Here is an 18,018-nt window from a genome sequence, read left to right as displayed (position 1 = left end):
CTTGCTTGATGGATATGTGCTAGATACGTTTGGTCATAGGTTGTCTTCTTGTGATAGAGAACCATCGTGAAGGAGCATTCCGGTGTGACAACAGAGTGAGGAGGCAATGATGGACGAGCTTACACACACATATAGGGAAGCTGTAGTTTGTAGCTTTAAGGTAAGACCCAACGACACATGATGCTTCAACAAGGCTAAGGTAAGCTCTTAACTTGAACAATGATGAAGACACCATGCTATAAACTACTTCAATGGATGGTGACTTGACAAAATTGATGACGATAAATAATTTATTCTTACATCACTTGATAACAAGTACATTACTGTGCCATTCATATATACATGCCTGATCCTAAAAGATCATATCCAAGTCATTTTTAGATTAGGCTTTTTAGGACCTAGCCTAGACATATACAATAAAAGTGTATCTAATCAAAATCGCTTTTTAGACCTATCTAATTAAAACCATGTAATATGTTGACTAGATGGAGAGGGAGGTGGCATAAGATTGATTCTAAGCTACTCATAAGTATTTGGAAGAATGATAGAAGCAAAGAGATCACCGAGAAGAGGAAATGTAAGAAGATGGAGGTAGGTTACACGAGATCGCTAAACAACATTGCACATCAAAGTTGAGTGTGTAGCAAGAACCCTTCCCTAAAGCCTTTCAAACCTTACTAGCTACACTTGCAAGATGCGTTGGTGTATATAATTAAAATAAAATATAAAACAACTAAATATACACTTACTACCAAACAAGCATGTGTATTGTCCAATAAGCAATGCTATATCTCCGTTCTCACATTAAAGGGGGAAAAAACATGCATCTTCATTGAACCTTGCCTATCATATGGGAGTGTGCAATGACTCTTGTTTTATGTGGGGAGGCAAGCACGGTAGTGCGACGAGCGTTACTTCTTTGCCTTGTGCAAGTTCTAATGTGACTCCCCCTTCCCACCCTAGGATTTTTTTTTAAAATTTTTTTTTAACGAACCCCTCTCAAAAAAAAAAAAACCCTTATGAGGTGTGTGTGTTCGCCCGCCCGAACCAGGAAATCGCCGCCCAATGTAAAACGGCATTCTCGTATATGACATGAACAACTGCAGACAAGTGATCTAGGACTGGGTCTTAGAATTGCGGGAGATTGGAGAAAAACTGTGCAAGGTGACATGGCTTCACAAGGCCCTGCAGAGCCGACAGATTTTGCCCTTATCAAAGGACTCTTTCTGTTCTCTTTTGCAAGAATGCACAGACAGCAAGGACCTCCTCCTTGGCAGGCGTGTGTATCGCCTGATGATCAGCACTGGAATGGCCTCACTTTCCCTTCTAGAAGACCATTTCATCAGATTCTTTGCCCTCTGTGGGAGCTTGCAGGAAGCAAACCAAGTGTTTTCCAGGGCCCAAAACCCTAATATATACGCCTGGCATGCCATCATTTCAGCTCATGTCATACATGGGGACAGTCATATGGCCCTTCAGCTTTATGGCCATATGCAACATGGGGGTATAGAACCAGACAAAGTCGTGTTCTTATCCATCTTGAAAGCATGTGGCAACATAGGAGGCATAGACAAAGGCAGGCTTACACATGACCACATTATCAAGAGAGGCCTTGATGTGAATGCTGCTGTCGGGAGCTGCCTCATTGACATGTATGCTAAATGTGAAAGTTTGGATGAGGCGCAGAGAGTGTTTGACAGGTTACCAATCCGCGATGTTGTATTATGGGGTTCCTTAATTTCAGCGTATGTACGTCATGGACAGGGTCTCCCTGCCCTCAAACTTTTTGGGAAAATCCATCTGGATGGCATAGAGCCAGACAAATTCATATTCTCAAGCATATTAAAGGCTTGTGGTAGTGTAGAGGTCCTCGATGAGGGCAAGCTAGTACATGAACACATCACCAGAAGTGGTTTAGAATCAGATGTGATCGTTGGCAGTGCTTTAATCGACATGTATGCAAAATGTAAAAGCATGCAGGATGCTTGCATGGTCTTTGACCGTTTATCAGACAAAAACGTGGTTTCTTGGAATGCATTGATTGCAGGATATGCCCAGCATGGACATGGCCTTCCAGCCCTTCAGCTTTATGACACAATGAATGGAAATGGTATTAATGCAAACAAAGTCACATTCCTATGTGTCTTGAAGGCATGTGGCTGGGTAATTGCCTTAGAAAAAGGTCAAGCAATACACAATCAGCTCATAAAGATTGGGTTTGAGTCAGATGCGCTTATTCAGAATGCCCTAATTGATATGTATGCAAAGTGTGGAAGCTTGCAGGAGATGTCTAGAGTGTTCGCTGGAATGGCTAGTGGAGACTTAGTATCTTGGAATGCTACAATTGCAGGATATGTTAAGCATGGGCATGACATTGCAGCTCTGTATGTTTTTCAGAAGATGGAAGAAAATAGCATTAAAAAAGATGGTTTTACATTGTCTTGTGCTTTAAAGGCCTGTAGTAGCGTAGGTGCACTTGAGCAAGGTAGAATTATACATAACCAAATCATCAGCGCAGGGCTCAAATCAGATGTAGTAACAGAGAGCTCTCTTGTTGTGATGTATGCCAAATGTGGGAGCTTGCAGGAGGCGTGTAGAATGTTTGACAAGATGGTCACCGCTGATGTGGTATCTTGGAATGGAATGATTTCAGGATATGTCCTCCATGGGCAGAGCGCACAAGCTCTTCAACTTATGGATAAAATGCAAAACAAAGGTTTAAAGCCCAGCATGGTTACATTTGCAAGCATTTTGAAAGCATGTAAGAGCATGGAATCTGCAGTGCATGGCAGGCTGATACATGATCAAATAGTTAGGAATGGATTTGAATCAGAGGTGGTTGCTGCAAGCACTCTTGTTGACCTGTATACCAATTTTGGCAACTTGGAGGAGGCTCTCAATTTATTTGATAGGTTGCAGAGCCCAAATCTGGTTACGTGGAATGTGATGATTGCTGGATGTGCCCAGTATGGGGATGGTCTTGCAGCTCTTCAACTTTTTGGAAGAATGCAGTTGGAGGGGACAAAGCCAGACAACATCACCTTTCTGTGCATTTTACAAGGATGTGGCAGCATTGGGTCACTAGCACAAGGCAGGCTGGCTCATGATCAGATTCTTAGGACTGGATTTGAACTTGATACTAGCATTGGGACTGCCCTTGTCAATATGTATGCAAGATGTGGTAGCCTTGACGAGGGACGTGGAATGCTCGATGCTTTACCCAGTCGAAATGTGGTGTCATGGGGTGCATTAATTTCTGGATATGCACAGCATGGCAACTACAACCTTGTCATTCAGTGTTTTAGGATTATGCGGCAAGAAGGTCTCAAACCAGATGGTACTATATACAGCAGTGTTCTAGCCGCATGTAGTCATTCGGGTCAAGTAGATGAAGGCCACTGGCACTTCAAGTGTATGAGAGATGACTATGGAATTACACCTAGCATTGAGCACTTCAACTGCATGGTAGACCTCCTTGGCCGTGCGGGATGCTTGAATGAGGCCAAGAAAATACTCCAAACCATGCCCATCCCAAGCGATGTGTCTGGCTGGATTTCTTTGCTCACAGCCTGCAAGACATACAGGAATGTGGAGCTAGGAAGACATTGTTTCAATCAAATTGTTCAAAAGGATTCCAATGCTGCTGCTGCTTACCTACTGATATCAAGTATCTATGCAGATGCCCACATGTGGGAAGATGTGTACAGAATTTCTGAATTGAGAAGATTTGAGGGTGCATTTAAAAAGCCTGGAAGGGCATGGATAGAGATTAGCAACGAAATGCATGAGTTTATTGCAGGAAATAAAATACATGCACAATCTGATGAGGTATATTCAAAGTCAAAAACACTAATTAAGATACTTTATTGTGAAGGCTATGTGCCACAGTTGAGTTTGGTGTTAGAGCAATCAGCAAAGGATTGCAGCGAAGAAGAGCATTATGTTTTTGGAGGCATCTGGTTGTCATCCCAAGCTTCTGTAGTTGAGTCTCTGACATCTACTTTTTAGCTTCACAGATCACAATAGTATCATGGTACAAGTGCCCAGAAATAGACCTTAGAAAAATTACAAGCAGAAATTGGGTTTGGAACACAGCAGAACACATGGGCCCCACAATTTGCTTCAACAAAAATACACATTGGGCTAAATAGTGGGCCTCTTTATGGTACAGAAACACAACCAGGTAACGGACCTACGCTCTGACAGATAAGGTACCTAAAACTGCACTTGCCTGACCCATGACCAGGTAGTGCTTGACTGGGTGTAGCTACTGAATCAGAAGCTTTTTGACTGGTAGCCCATATAAAGGCCTGTACACGTTCATTCATCATTTCAGAAATACATAAATATTCTTCATCAATGTTGATAGGCGGGTTAGTGCTACTCCCATCATCCATGTAGCTGGGTAAGTGCTATGCCGCCTCCCTAATTGAGCGTCTTTCCATTTTAGTATGTTGTCTAGTTTCTTCTCTCCAACTGCACACTCTGTTATCTGTTTGGTCTATAGAAGTGCTAGATCTGCTGCCATATTGGGCCTGCTACATGACAATGGTATCAGAGTTTTGCCTTTGATGCTTGGTCTAGCCTTAAATTAATCCATAACTTCCTCTGATACATCTCTTTAAGATTTCAGGTTTACCCTATTAATGTTAATGCCTTAGGGTTGTTGACATCTGTGTCACAGGCAGTGGTGTGTGTACACCGTAGGATAACTTTTTACTCTCCTCAGGAGGGTTTTTTCCCGTGCACAAGAACACACCCTAAGCCATTAGTGTGTGCTTCCTTATCATTTCATTGTACTTTCATTTTTGGCAAACCCATTATCATTGTGTTACGTGCCTTCTCTCTCACAAGCAGTGTGTACTTGCCTCTCTGTATGTGTGTGAGTGTTGCTGCTGCTCCCCTCTCTACCCAACATTTGGTATCAGAGCTGAGGCTACAGCTATTGGGGTTCAAGGTACTCTTCAACAAGTGGGCAAAACATCAAAATAGTCGAAGAGCTCATTTTCATTGCAAATCTTTCTTCCCTTTGGGAAGCCCCTCCTTGCTTGGGGGAGCATAAGCTCCATCTAGGAGCTTGCCCTAGTTAGGGCATCTGCGCTGCCCCCTCCTACACCCACACCTTCGATATTCAGTCTACAGGAGAAGACTCGCCCAGCTGTCAATTAGAGAAGTCCCAAATCAATTTTTTGATTTCGGAAACTCCGCGTCCTCTGTCCTATCAATGCGATGTGATAGCAAGAAGCACAAGAGAAATATGTAGCACAACTCAACTGATACTCTTGTAATTAGAGAACCTCCCATATCCAATAATCTAAGAGCATTTTATTTTGCAACACCACATGTAATCTCATTCTCAAATGTAGTGACGTGGCTTCATGGTGTTATTGCATGAAAGAAGGTATTGCTCCGACTTAAGGAGGAGGTTAGGACTGTACAGTAATAAAGCTTTGTACTCTCTCTCTCTCTCTCTCTCTCTCTCTTTGTGTTGAGATATCGAGCTCAACTAGTGCGGGTGGGTATGGGTGACATGTCAGGATGACAACTCTACACTTACGCCATTTGTACGATTGGTGAGATTACGGGTGATATGCCACGAAATGGTTTATAAGCTATGTCATAGTCACTTTGGTGTATTAGAGTTCTGACATATTTATTGTACACGAACTCATGTAATCAGAGGTTCATACTATGGATCGACTATTTGTATATTGCAGTAAAAGAGTACTTTCCCATGCATGATGTACTCTTATCTTTATGTTATGGTTATAGAGAAGAGAATAGAATAAAAGAAACTTCAGCTTTCCATCTCTCTTGTGTGCTTGTCTACTCTCGTGTGTGTATTTGCTTGCAAGGAGCTCAAGCCCACCCTCTCTCCACATTCTTCTCATGGTATCAAAGCGGTAGTTTACATGAAGAGTGCAAAAGGCAAGCAAAGGAAGCAGTACATGGGTAAGGGTAACTCCATCTCTTTCCCTTTGATTTGGAAGCAAATCTTTGCTAGGTAAGAACAACAGCCAGGTACAACAGTAAGGTGCACTGTCACATCTTGACCCACGCTTCGTGGTGAAGCAAAGGGACATTATATTGCATGATTTTATAAGTTAGTTTCGAGTGTATTTTGGGCTTCGTTTTGGCTTTGTAAGTTTTCCACTGACACTTCGTAAAAGTGTTGATATGTCCATTTTCTCGTTTGGTATAACATAGCAACAGACATTTGGTTTACATGTCAATTTATGCAGAGAATATGAGATTTACAAGTTGTTTGTGGATGTATGTTAATGTGATTGTTCCATATACAATTACAGTATAACAGGTTCACAATAGTAACATAGGAGGTGACTATGTTGGAGATTGCAGGTTTGTTATAAGTGCAGAAGTTTCTATAAGTGGTTTAGAGATTTTTTTTTAAAAAAACTAGGTTATGTGGAAACATGTGATGATATTGTGCATCGCATTGTACACGTTGGTAAGGTCCCATTGTCTATGTAAGACAGCGAAATGAAGTACTCGACTGATATACTTCATGTTTCAAACATTACAAAGAACCAGGTGTCAATTACACAAATGGTTGAGCAATGTCTACAAGTGAGGTTTAATCCTCATGAATGTTATGTAGAAGATTTCAATAAGCAAGTACCATTACAAAGGGCAATAGAATTGGCAAAATGTTTACATTAAATGTAAACATGTATGAAGTGAAGGTTGTAATGTTTGCACATGGTACATATGTGATTGTAGACATTAACATTTGGCATAAGCTTATTGGTCATGTCAATATTCAACGAGCTGAAAAAACATGTATGAAGTGAAGGTTGTAATGTTTGCACATGGTACATATGTGATTGTAGACATTAACATTTGGCATAAGCTTATTGGTCATGTCAATATTCAACGAGCTGAAAAATATGCAGACCCAAAGCATTGTTAGGTTTACCGAAGTTTAAAGTGGACGAAAGGTACAAAGTATGTAAAGCATGCTAATTGGGAAAATAGTCTAAGCATACATTTTCATGTGATAGGAATGCCAATCAAAGGCCTTTGGATGTGGTGCATTTTGATGTTTTGGGGAGCAACAAAGACAGCATCAATCAAAGTATGCCACTATTATGTATCTTACATTTATAATCACACTCGGAAAGTGTAGGCATACTTCATGAAAGAGAAAAGTGAAGTGTTTATGCACTTTTCGAGTTGAAAGACAAAGGCATGCACATAAAATTCCTAAGATCAAATGGTGGGGGAGAATATTTATCTAGTAAATTCAATGATTATCTAAGAGAGCATGGGATAAAGAGATAATTTACATGTAGGTACACCTTACAGCAAAATGGGATTATAAAAAGAAAGAATAGGCACGTTGTAGAAGTTTCTCGTGTGTTATAGAAAGAAAGAATAGGCACATTGTAGTTTCTCGTGTGTTAATGAGAAAGAAAGAATAGGCACATTGTAGAATTTTCTCGTGGGTTAATGAATGAAAAAGAAATGCCTCATTATTTTTAGGTTGAAGCAATAGCATCTGCACTTTACATTATGAATAGAATAACCCCCATTACAGCATCTCAAGGCATGATGCCTCAATATAAGTTTACTTGTAGAAAACCATATTTGGAACACTTGAAAGTGTTTGGTTACATTGCCTATATACATGTGCCAGATAAAGTGAGAAGCAAACTGAATCCCAAGGTTAAACAAATGTATCTTTATTTAATACTCCCTTGAACAGAAAGGTTATAGATGCTATAACAGACCCCACTACTCGTGAGATGCGAGTGAGGAGGGATATTGTTTTTGATGAGATGAATAGCTAGTATACACCAGCAAAGGATTCCATAGAGGCTCATGTAAACAACAATGTGGTTGCAACAATCACATGTGCTTAGTGGATTGGGAGAGTCCTCTAGCAATGGGTCTATTATTGGACCTTGGTCAGGAAGGTTGAGGTGATAATAGCTTAGAATAGAGTCTTGATGAGGAGTTTCAGATCCCGAATATTGCTACACTAGGTGTTCAAAGAGCCAAAGCAATGCTAAGAACACCTAGTAGTGATCCAAATGTACGTAGGTCTATAAGGGTCAGATATCGAGTGTGAACATGTTGGGATATGACCCATGCTTATATGGTCAAACAATACAAGAGATAAAACCCGCATGTTTTGAGGAGCCACTTGGACATAAACATTGGATGAAGAGATGACTATATTAGAAGGGCCAGCTCCTCCAAGAAGTTCTACTTTGATACATAAAACCTCTCCTTGAAATTTATTAAACTCTTGAATAAAATTTATTTGTAGAAATTGTTAAAAGAAATGTGTATGTTACCTTAGGAGTTGGAATATGTGTAGTACGAGTATTCTTCTTTGTCGTATCGATCATATTTATCCTAATTGAAATATTCTTTAATTTTTGTGGACAATTTGATGCGATATGTCCAATCTCGTTGCACCTGAAACACTTCTTTGAATCATCATTATTAGCTTGTTAAGAATCATCAACCTTGGTATCAATACCTACGTTATTGCCATTGAGTGGTTTATCAAATGGTTTTTGAAAAGTTTTAGGCTTGAAAAACTTTGATGTCAAGGTTTGAGGTGTCATTGCTTCCTTTGCGATGCCATTTTTCCTTTCACAATTTATGGCTAAGGAAATGGCCGAGCTAAGAGAGTTTGATCGAAACATGTTCACTTTTGATTGAATTGTGGGTTTCAAACCTACTATAAACTTCCATCTTTGATCCTTGCTACGAACTTTCTCAATTACCTGTATTGTAACAAGGTCTGCCAAAATCTAGCCACATAAGTTTTCTCAAGTTTTCTGAAGATGGCGCATTGTTATCTAGCCCTAGCTTTGTATTGCGAAGGTAAGAAATCCTTCTTGAAGAGCTTTTGAAATTTCCTCTAAGATTTAGGTTTGTGCTTGCTAGGGTTCTAGTCATGCTCCACCATAAAGCTGCATTGTTCACCCACCAAATAATTGCTAGCATACGATTTTATCCTTCTTGGAGAATTTCTCCCCCAAAAAGTAATCATCAAGTTGACTAAGCCATGCAAGTATTGTGCGAATGTCTTTCTTGCCATCAAAATTTTGAAAGGAAAAAGCTTTACGGCTAATTTCTTTTCCTTCCTAGACTCTTGAGCTCTAAGAGTAGCTTGCACGGTTCTCTAAATTTAGTCACCCGGAGTCTGAAGATTCACCATTACTAGCACCTCTTTTCCTCTTCTTTTGCACGTAATATATCCTCTAGATACATTCTTAACTCCTTCTTAACTAGAATCTGGTTTTGGAGTGCTTGAATTTTCTCTTGAATGGTTGGGGGTAGAGGATTCATAATAAAAAGAGAGATGTAGATAGATAAAAGGTGTAAATTTTAAATGTAGAAATGAAAATTGATGAAATAATGATAATACTCTTTCACCTGAAATTTGTAAGAAGTCGGAAGCTTGTTCAACTCGTGTTGTGAGAAGAAAAATCCATAAGTGCCAAGAGACCGTCGATGAGTAGTCTCAAAGCGGGCCTGAACATGCCATAAAGAGCTCAAGAGACTTTGCCTTTGAAAGGGAAAAGAGAAGGTGGATTAGCCCTTTAGATTGCTTGATGTTTCAGCTGGCCATTCATCTATTGATGGGGATAATAGCTTAGAATAGAGTCTTGATGAGGAAGAGTTTCGGATCCCGAATATTGCTACACTAGGTGTTCAAAGAGCCAAAGCAATGCTCTAGCAGTGATCCAGGTGTACGTAGGTTTATAAGGGTCAGATATCGAGTGTGAACATGTTGGGATATGACCCATGCTTATATGGTCAAACAATACAAGAGATAAAACCCGCATGTTTTGAGGAGCCACTTGGACATAAACATTGGATGAAGAGATGACTATATTAGAAGGGCCAGTTCCTCCAAGAAGTTCTACTTTGATGCATAAAACCTCTCCTTGAAATTTATTAAACTCTTGAATAAAATTTATTTGTAGAAATTGTTAAAAGAAATATGTATGTTACCTTAGGAGTTGGAATATGTGTAGTACGAGTATTCTTCTTTGTCGTATCGATCATATTTATCCCAATTGAAATATTCTTTAATTTTTGTGGACAATTCGATGCGATATGTCCAATCTCGTTGCACCTGAAACACTTCTTTGAATCATCATTATTAGCTTGTTAAGAATCATCAACCTTGGTATCAATACCTACGTTATTGCCATTGAGTGGTTTATCAAATGGTTTTTGAAAAGTTTTAGGCTTGAAAAACTTTGATGTCAAGGTTTGAGGTGTCATTGCTTCCTTTGCGATGCCATTTTTCCTTTCACAATTTATGGCTAAGGAAATGGCCGAGCTAAGAGAGTTTGATCGAAACATGTTCACTTTTGATTGAATTGTGGGTTTCAAACCTACTATAAACTTCCATCTTTGATCCTTGCTACGAACTTTCTCAATTACCTGTATTGTAACAAGGTCTGCCAAAATCTAGCCACATAAGTTTTCTCAAGTTTTCTGAAGATGGCGCATTGTTATCTAGCCCTAGCTTTGTATTGCGAAGGTAAGAAATCCTTCTTGAAGAGCTTTTGAAATTTCCTCTAAGATTTAGGTTTGTGCTTGCTAGGGTTCTAGTCATGCTCCACCATAAAGCTGCATTGTTCACCCACCAAATAATTGCTAGCATACGATTTTATCCTTCTTGGAGAATTTCTCCCCCAAAAAGTAATCATCAAGTTGACTAAGCCATGCAAGTATTGTGCGAATGTCTTTCTTGCCATCAAAATTTTGAAAGGAAAAAGCTTTACGGCTAATTTCTTTTCCTTCCTAGACTCTTGAGCTCTAAGAGTAGCTTGCACGATTCTCTAAATTTAGTCACCCTGAGTCTGAAGATTCACCATTACTAGCACCTCTTTTCCTCTTCTTTTGCACGTAACATATCCTCTAGATACATTCTTAACTACTCCTTAACTAGAATCTGGTTTTGGAGTGCTTGAATTTTCTCTTGAATGGTTGGGGGTAGAGGATTCATAATAAAAAGAGAGATGTAGATAGATAAAAGGTGTAAATTTTAAATGTAGAAATGAAAATTGCTGAAATAATGATAATACTCTTTCACCTGAAATTTGTAAGAAGTCGGAAGCTTGTTCAACTCGTGTTGTGAGAAGAAAAATCCATAAGTGCCAAGAGACCGTCGATGAGTAGTATCAAAGCGGGCCTGAACATGCCATAAAGAGCTCAAGAGACTTTGCCTTTGAATTTTTCATAGAATCCCCATAAGTAAACTTTGAGATTAGAATTATCTTCTTGCTTGTAATGTGTGTTTCTTGTAATTCTCTTCTTACTTGTAATGCATGTTGTGCAATTTTCTTTGAGAAGTAGAGCTTGGAAGGCTTTTTCGGTTTTAGTTTTGAAAGCTTTTAAATCTTATAAAGTTTTGAGCTTTCAAGCTTATAAGATTTTAAAGCTTGTAAAAAAAGGCTTAATAAGATTGACAACATAAAGCTTTAGTAGAAGGCTTTATAGCTTGGCTATGTAGTCGACGAGTGTGCACAACTAGCGAGAAAGCGACAACACCCAACAAAAAGAGAGAGAGAGTATGGGACGACGAGACAGCCAGTAGTGCAAAGCTGTAGAGAGAGATTTAAAAAAAGTCACCAAATGTAATTCGTGGAGAGAGAGAGAGAGAGAGAGAGAGAGAGAGAGAGAGAGAGAGAGAAAGTAAAAGCCACGGCAACTAAGAGAGAAAGTAAAAGCCATGGCAACTAAGAGAGAAAGAAAAATAAAGTCCACCCATGCCTGATTTTCACGAATGGCTGTCGATTGATGGAGGGAGAAGAAAAAAAATTAAAGCATTAATTCTTCTCTTGGAAAGCTTGAAATATTGGAATTAGGGTTAGGGTTGCAACAATGCACACATACAAGATAGAGAAGCTTGAGAGCACACAAACTCACTAGATTAGAAGAAACAAATATGTGCCACATACAAAAGATAAGTACACACTCCAAAATGAGTAGATAAGAGGGTGTACATATGCACGGGGGAAAAAACCCTCCTAGTGAGGGAAAAGGTTCCCTGACGGTCCTAACTATGTTCACACACATCACGACCATATAATCCTACAAATCCCCCCTGGAGTGATGATGTGAACATATACACGGTATGGCTGATCAATCCTGAAAAAGGCAATAAGCCCAAAGCTTTACAAAAAGCTTCAAACTTTTCACGAGGAAGAGCCTTCATGAATAAATCAGCCATGTTGTCATGTGTAGGCACATAGACCAAGCTGATCTCTGCTTCTACAGAGAGTCTTTCCTTGACATAGTGGTAATGCACCTCAATGTGCTTAGTGCGAGCATAAAACACTAGGTTCCTCGCAACTGCTAATGTGCTCTGTTTGTCAATGAAAATCGTAATGCACTCTAGCTGTCAATGAAAATCGTAGTGTTAGAGACGACTGTCCAACACCCAAATCAGCCAAGACGTTTGAGCCACACACACTCAACTATATCTGTAAAGCTGCCCTGTACTACTCATCTTCACAGCTAGAAGTGGCCAATGTGGGCTACTTCTTGCTAAGCCATGATATACATCAATCACCAAAGAGCAAAAGCAAAACCCACTAGTGGACACTCGTGTGCCATAACATCCAGCCCAATCTGAATCACTAAAAGCATACAACTATGACTCACCCCCTTTTGGATAAAACAATCCAAAATACTGAGTGCCTGTAAATAGTGGAAAACCCGCTTAACAGCCAGCCAATGCTTCGTACCTGAGCTATGCATAAATCTACTCAACTATGAGACCCTATATTGTTTATCTGGCCTCGTGTTGCATACATAAAGAAGGGATCCAATAGCCTGCTGATACAAACTGGCATCAAAAGAGTCTCTTGCATCTTGAAGACTAAGTTGAGTACCTGTCTCCATAGATGTAGCCACATGTTTACAGTCTTCAAGATTAAACCTCTTCACAATAGCTTCTGTATATATTTAGACTGCAGCATAACAATGCCATCATTGCACTGCATAAACTGAATCCCCAAATAGTAATACAAGGGCCCCAAATATGACATCTCAAACGATGACCGTCTCGTAAATCAGCCTTAAAGATTGAAATTTGATCTATATCGGGTCCTGTGAGAGCAGCATGTCATCAACATATAGAACGATGACCAAAAATGTATCCTTACTCCTCTTCACATAGAAGACACTCTCTGTTGGACTGTTGCAAAAATCATTTGCAATGAATCTTCTCATACCATGCTCTAGGAGCCTGCTTAAGGCCATAAAGAGCCTTTTTCAACCTATGTACTTTAGACTCTTCTCCTTTCGCAACAAAACCAGGAGGCTGCAATACATACACCTCCTCATGTAAATCACCATTCAAGAATGCAGTCTTAATGTCCAATTGATATACATTCCATTGCCAAAGCAATGAGATACCTAATGGTAGTCATACGAGATGTGGGTGCAGAGGTTTCATCATTATCAATGCCCTTTTGTTGGGCATACCCCTTCGCAACAAGTTTGGCCTTGTAGCGATCAATGCTACCGTTTGCTTGGCGTTTTAACTTGTAAACCCACTTAGTGCCAATGGCCTTCTTGCCATGAGGTAGATCTGTCGAATACCAAGTGTCATTCTTGAGTATAGAGTTATACTCATCCTGCATAGCATGCATCCAATGATTATCATCCTATGCTTCCTCAAAGGAAACAAGTTCCTCCTCATTACATAAAGTAGAAATGAGAACATGATCCACGAGAATAATCTGCATGATGAGAACCTGCACGAGTTCTGCTAGGTAAAGGAGATGCCAACTTGCTATCCCTCAATGTCTGCATAAGCCATTTTGGCATATGCCTAGATTCTTCTATGGCTGCTCTCTCCTCATCCCCCTCTCCTCATCCACTACATCCTCAATAATTGCCTCATCAAAAGGCTGATTTTGCACCTGCAAAGGCTGAATTTCAGCACTTGGTTGAGCATTAAATTGCTCTACATATAGCTGCCCTCCCCATTAAACAAAGGTAGGAGTGAACTAAACATGGCCTATGAGCATACATTGTGCTGTTTTTTGCATGAAAGCATGGACTGAACTGAATTTTCTACAAAAAAAAACATCTCTACTTACCAAAATCTGCTTTAAGGCCGGATGGTAGAGTCTATATCCCTTGCTTTCTGAACTGTATCCCACAAATATGCATTTAATTTCCTTATCATCAAGCTTACTGCATTGTTACTCCTCAGGCACAAGAGCATAAGCAAGACAACCAAAAACACGCAAATGAGCCACAAAAGGCTTCTTGCCATGCCAAGCTTCATAAGGATTTTTACTACAAGGCCTTGGTAGGGCATTTACTCAACACATAGTTTGCATACATAGTTGCCTCTAACAAAAAACCATGAGGTAAATCTTGGGCTTTCACCATACATCGTGCCATCTCCACCCATGAGAGACCTGTTCTTCCTCTCACCCACACCATTTTGCTGAGGTGTGTATGGATCTGTACATTAATGCCTTGTGCCTTTTTCAGCCATATATGCATGAAATTCCTTGGACATATACTCCCCCCCTCGATCTGAATGAAGGGTGCCAACTTTACATTCACATGCATTTTCAGCCATGGATACAAAGTGCCTAAAGCACATAAAAACCTCTTGTTTCTGCTTTAATGGATACACCTAGCTATATCTGGAGTAATCATTAATAAAAGTGATGAAGTAAAGATATCCCCCAATATATGGTGTCCTCATAGGACCACATACATCACTATGTATAAGTTGTAATTTCTTAACAACTCATAGATCTATCCTTTGGAAATGATGCCTGATGCATTTTACCAAGAATACACCCCTCATATACATGTCTAGTAGGGGTCTCAAGAGTTGGCAACTCAGACACCATATCATGCCTTTGATGGCGTAACAAATTGCCATAATTCAGATGGCCAAATCGTGCATGCCATAATTCCGCATCACTCATAGCACGAGTCATAGAGATTGAGCGAGCATCATGCTACAACTTCTCAAATACATTCATCTTGTTTAGGCCATGAAATAAGGTACTTGAGGCAATGAAAGAATAGCCATCATTTATATCCTGAACTGTACATCTATCGTCCACAAATTTAACTGTCAAGCTTGACAAGGCTAAGGCTGAAACTGACAGCAAGTTCTTCTTAATGCCTGGCACATATAAAACTTTAGAAAGAGTAAATACGCCCCCATTTTCAACATAGTGAGCACAACTCTACCAACTCCTTTGACAGGATATGAGGAACCATTTGCACATGTGATGGTTCTTGCACTTTGGACAGATCCCAGAGATAAGAATAATTTTTTTTGTGAAGTAATGTGCTTACTAACACCAGTGTCAAAGTACCAAGCATCCAATTCTACCACTGACATGCATACATCATGAAGAACAGAAGGGTCATAACTGCAATGTACACTCCATGCCCAATCATCGTGAGCAAAACTTGCAGATCCCTTCTTCTCTGCAGATGCGTCAGCCACATCCATGCCCAATTCTTTCTTTTTCTCCGTCTCTAGACTTTTCTTGCACTCATTTATGTAGTGCCCTAGTTTCCTGCAAATAGTGACACTTACCCTTCTTTTTAGGCTTATCACCTTCTTTATTTGCATCCTTACTTGAGAATTCTGATTTTGGCTTATAGCCACCATGCGAAGAAGCTTTACCTTTGCCTTTCTGATTGGCAACAAAAGCTTGGTCACCAACTCGCATAACGAATCTGTTTTGCCTAGATTGCTCTTCTTGCAAGAGTACTATTTTGCCTAGACTGCTCTTCTTGCAAGAGTACTTAAACCAGCTCATCAAATGTAAGGGCATTTGGATTTCCCTTCGAGTCTAAGGGTAGAGACAAAACTCTGATAAGAATCCGACAATGCATTGAGAACTGTGGGCACCAATGTACTATCAGAATATATCTCATCCACACTAGCAAGCTACTTCTTAAAATCTTTGATCTTGGTCAAGAAGTTGTCCAATGAGTCTCCCTCATTCATGTGCTCAGACTCCAACTATTTGCACAAATATGCAACATGTGCTTTATTGCACACCTAGTATAATGCAGCAAGTGCATACCATGCCTGTTTGGAAGTCTTACATGACCGAATATGAGGAATAATTCTTCGCTTTACAGAAAGTGCAAGCAATGCATGTGCCTATGCATCTCTTCCATCACATCTCGTTTGAGTAGCAGTGGGAGGTACTGGTGGTGCATGTGGAGGAGCCACATCTATATTAAATTCTACTTCAAATGTGCCTACAGCACCCGGTCGCACTGGTAGTTGTGAAATAGGACGGGTTTCACTACCACTGAGACCACATTCCAAAGGCCTTTAGCAACCACTACATGCCTCATCATATAGGACCACAATGGGTAGTTAGTCCCATCAAGTTCATCCTCAGCAAACAAACAACATGTTGAATACATCACTACTGCCAGCCATGAGTATCTACCAAATGTAAAATCTTTCAACACACTGCAAGTACTCAGTATTCACTAAATGCAACCCTGGATGGCTGCCAACTAACTGAATCACCTGCAAAGTGTATGAAAAATAACATAGAGTAGAGAATAGAGTGTTACTAGTGAAAGTATGATGGTCGATGTTGAAGACATTGTAGATGCTGTTGCACACCACAGTATATACCTTCTTCTCCTAAGAGGATATCTCGATTAGAGATAGAAAACATGGTCATGAGGAGGAGGGAGGCAGACTACTAGATCAAGTGTCCAGGAAGCTTGCTCTAATACCAATTGTTGGAATTAGGGTTAGGGTTGCAACAATACACACACAAATAGAGAAGCTTGAGAGCACACAAACTCACTAGATTAGAAGAAACAAATGTGTGCTAGATACAAAAGATAAGTACATAACCCAAAATAAGTAGATAAGAGGGTGTACATATGCACGGGGAAAAAACCTCCTACTGAGGGAAAAAGTGCCCCGGCGGTTCTAAGTGTGTTCACACACATCACTACCATATAATGCTACATGAAAATCTAGCTTAATTAATCTTCAATGAAAAGATTAATAGCCTACAAAGACACAAAAAGCGATTTCTCTTCTTTTCTCAAAATTGGCTTGAAAGCCCATGATAGCCGTCCATTATGCATTTCTGAGTGTCATGGGTTTAGCAATATGAAAATTGAGCTAACGCCTCCGTTAATTGTTGCTGATTCCATCCATACAGTCGGATCATGGAGGGGTTAAGAGTTGGGAAAAACCATTTTTCTTCAAAAGAAAGGTGGTTTTTGGCTTCACAAAAGTGGTTTTGGGAGTAAAGGTGACATTAATTGCAAGCCTTTGATCTTGTTCTCCATCTAATGATCCACAAAGTTCCCATAAACCATTCAACCTTTGTCCAAGAGTCCTTAAGCTTTTGCCTTCTTTATCCTCTAGATTTTTATGAGCTTCTCTCTTTTCTTCAAATACAAGTACCCATAACTCTAATACCACTAGCATGGGGCCTCATGTATTTCTTGAAGAATTAATCAAGCTCACATACATATCAAGGAACAAAGCATACACTTGAATTAAATTGACAAGATTAAAGTATAACATAAAAACATGACATAGAGAAAACATCACCATCGACACACTATTGGGCTGCAGTCCCTACCCCCTCATGTGTGCATCTCCACTTACATGAGTATTTTGAGAATTGTATTCAAAATATAGCCCAAGGACCTAATATTAGTTGTGTGTACAAAATAGGGCTTTGCTTTTCTACTTTTACAAAAATAACTCAAGCACTAAAGCTTGTTCACATACTAAGTGTAAAATAACCAAAATTCCTCTAAAACATGTGCTAATAAAATAGCAACGCCATGCACAAGTGTGCATAAATAATATGTACAATCATTTGGCACATGGCCAACAAAATAACCTATATGAAATAATAATTCAAGATATATATATAAGATCCTCCATGTGCAACACATGCACTGCTCATCACCTATCTCACAAACATAAACACATTAGTTGTTCCAATTAATTGCTATCACAACAAT

At 39.7% G+C, this 18,018-nt stretch overlaps 1 protein-coding gene across 1 annotated transcript; it reads left to right on the top strand.

Moving 5' to 3' along the window:
• The first annotated feature begins 1,467 nt into the window (after window positions 1-1,467).
• On the top strand, window positions 1,468-4,008 carry LOC147632437 (pentatricopeptide repeat-containing protein At5g27110-like). Its single transcript, XM_086806972.1, has one exon. The coding sequence runs from the start codon at window positions 1,468-1,470 to the stop codon at window positions 4,006-4,008; it is 2,541 nt and encodes an 846-aa protein (XP_086663098.1).
• Window positions 4,009-18,018: the final 14,010 nt, after the last annotated feature.

The sequence above is a fragment of the Cibotium barometz genome, chromosome 13, assembly GCF_041138505.1.
Source record: "Cibotium barometz isolate CiBa-2024 chromosome 13, ASM4113850v1, whole genome shotgun sequence".
Classification (NCBI taxonomy): Eukaryota; Viridiplantae; Streptophyta; class Polypodiopsida; order Cyatheales; family Cibotiaceae; genus Cibotium; species Cibotium barometz.
The sequence above is the reverse complement of the archived record's forward strand: the minus strand, read 5'-3'. Positions and strand labels throughout refer to the sequence as shown.

What these genes read in the sequence shown, in the direction of transcription:
- LOC147632437 (XM_086806972.1), top strand. Translation starts at nt 1,468, where the DNA reads ATGGCCCTTCAGCTTTATGGCCATATGCAACATGGGGGTATAGAACCA.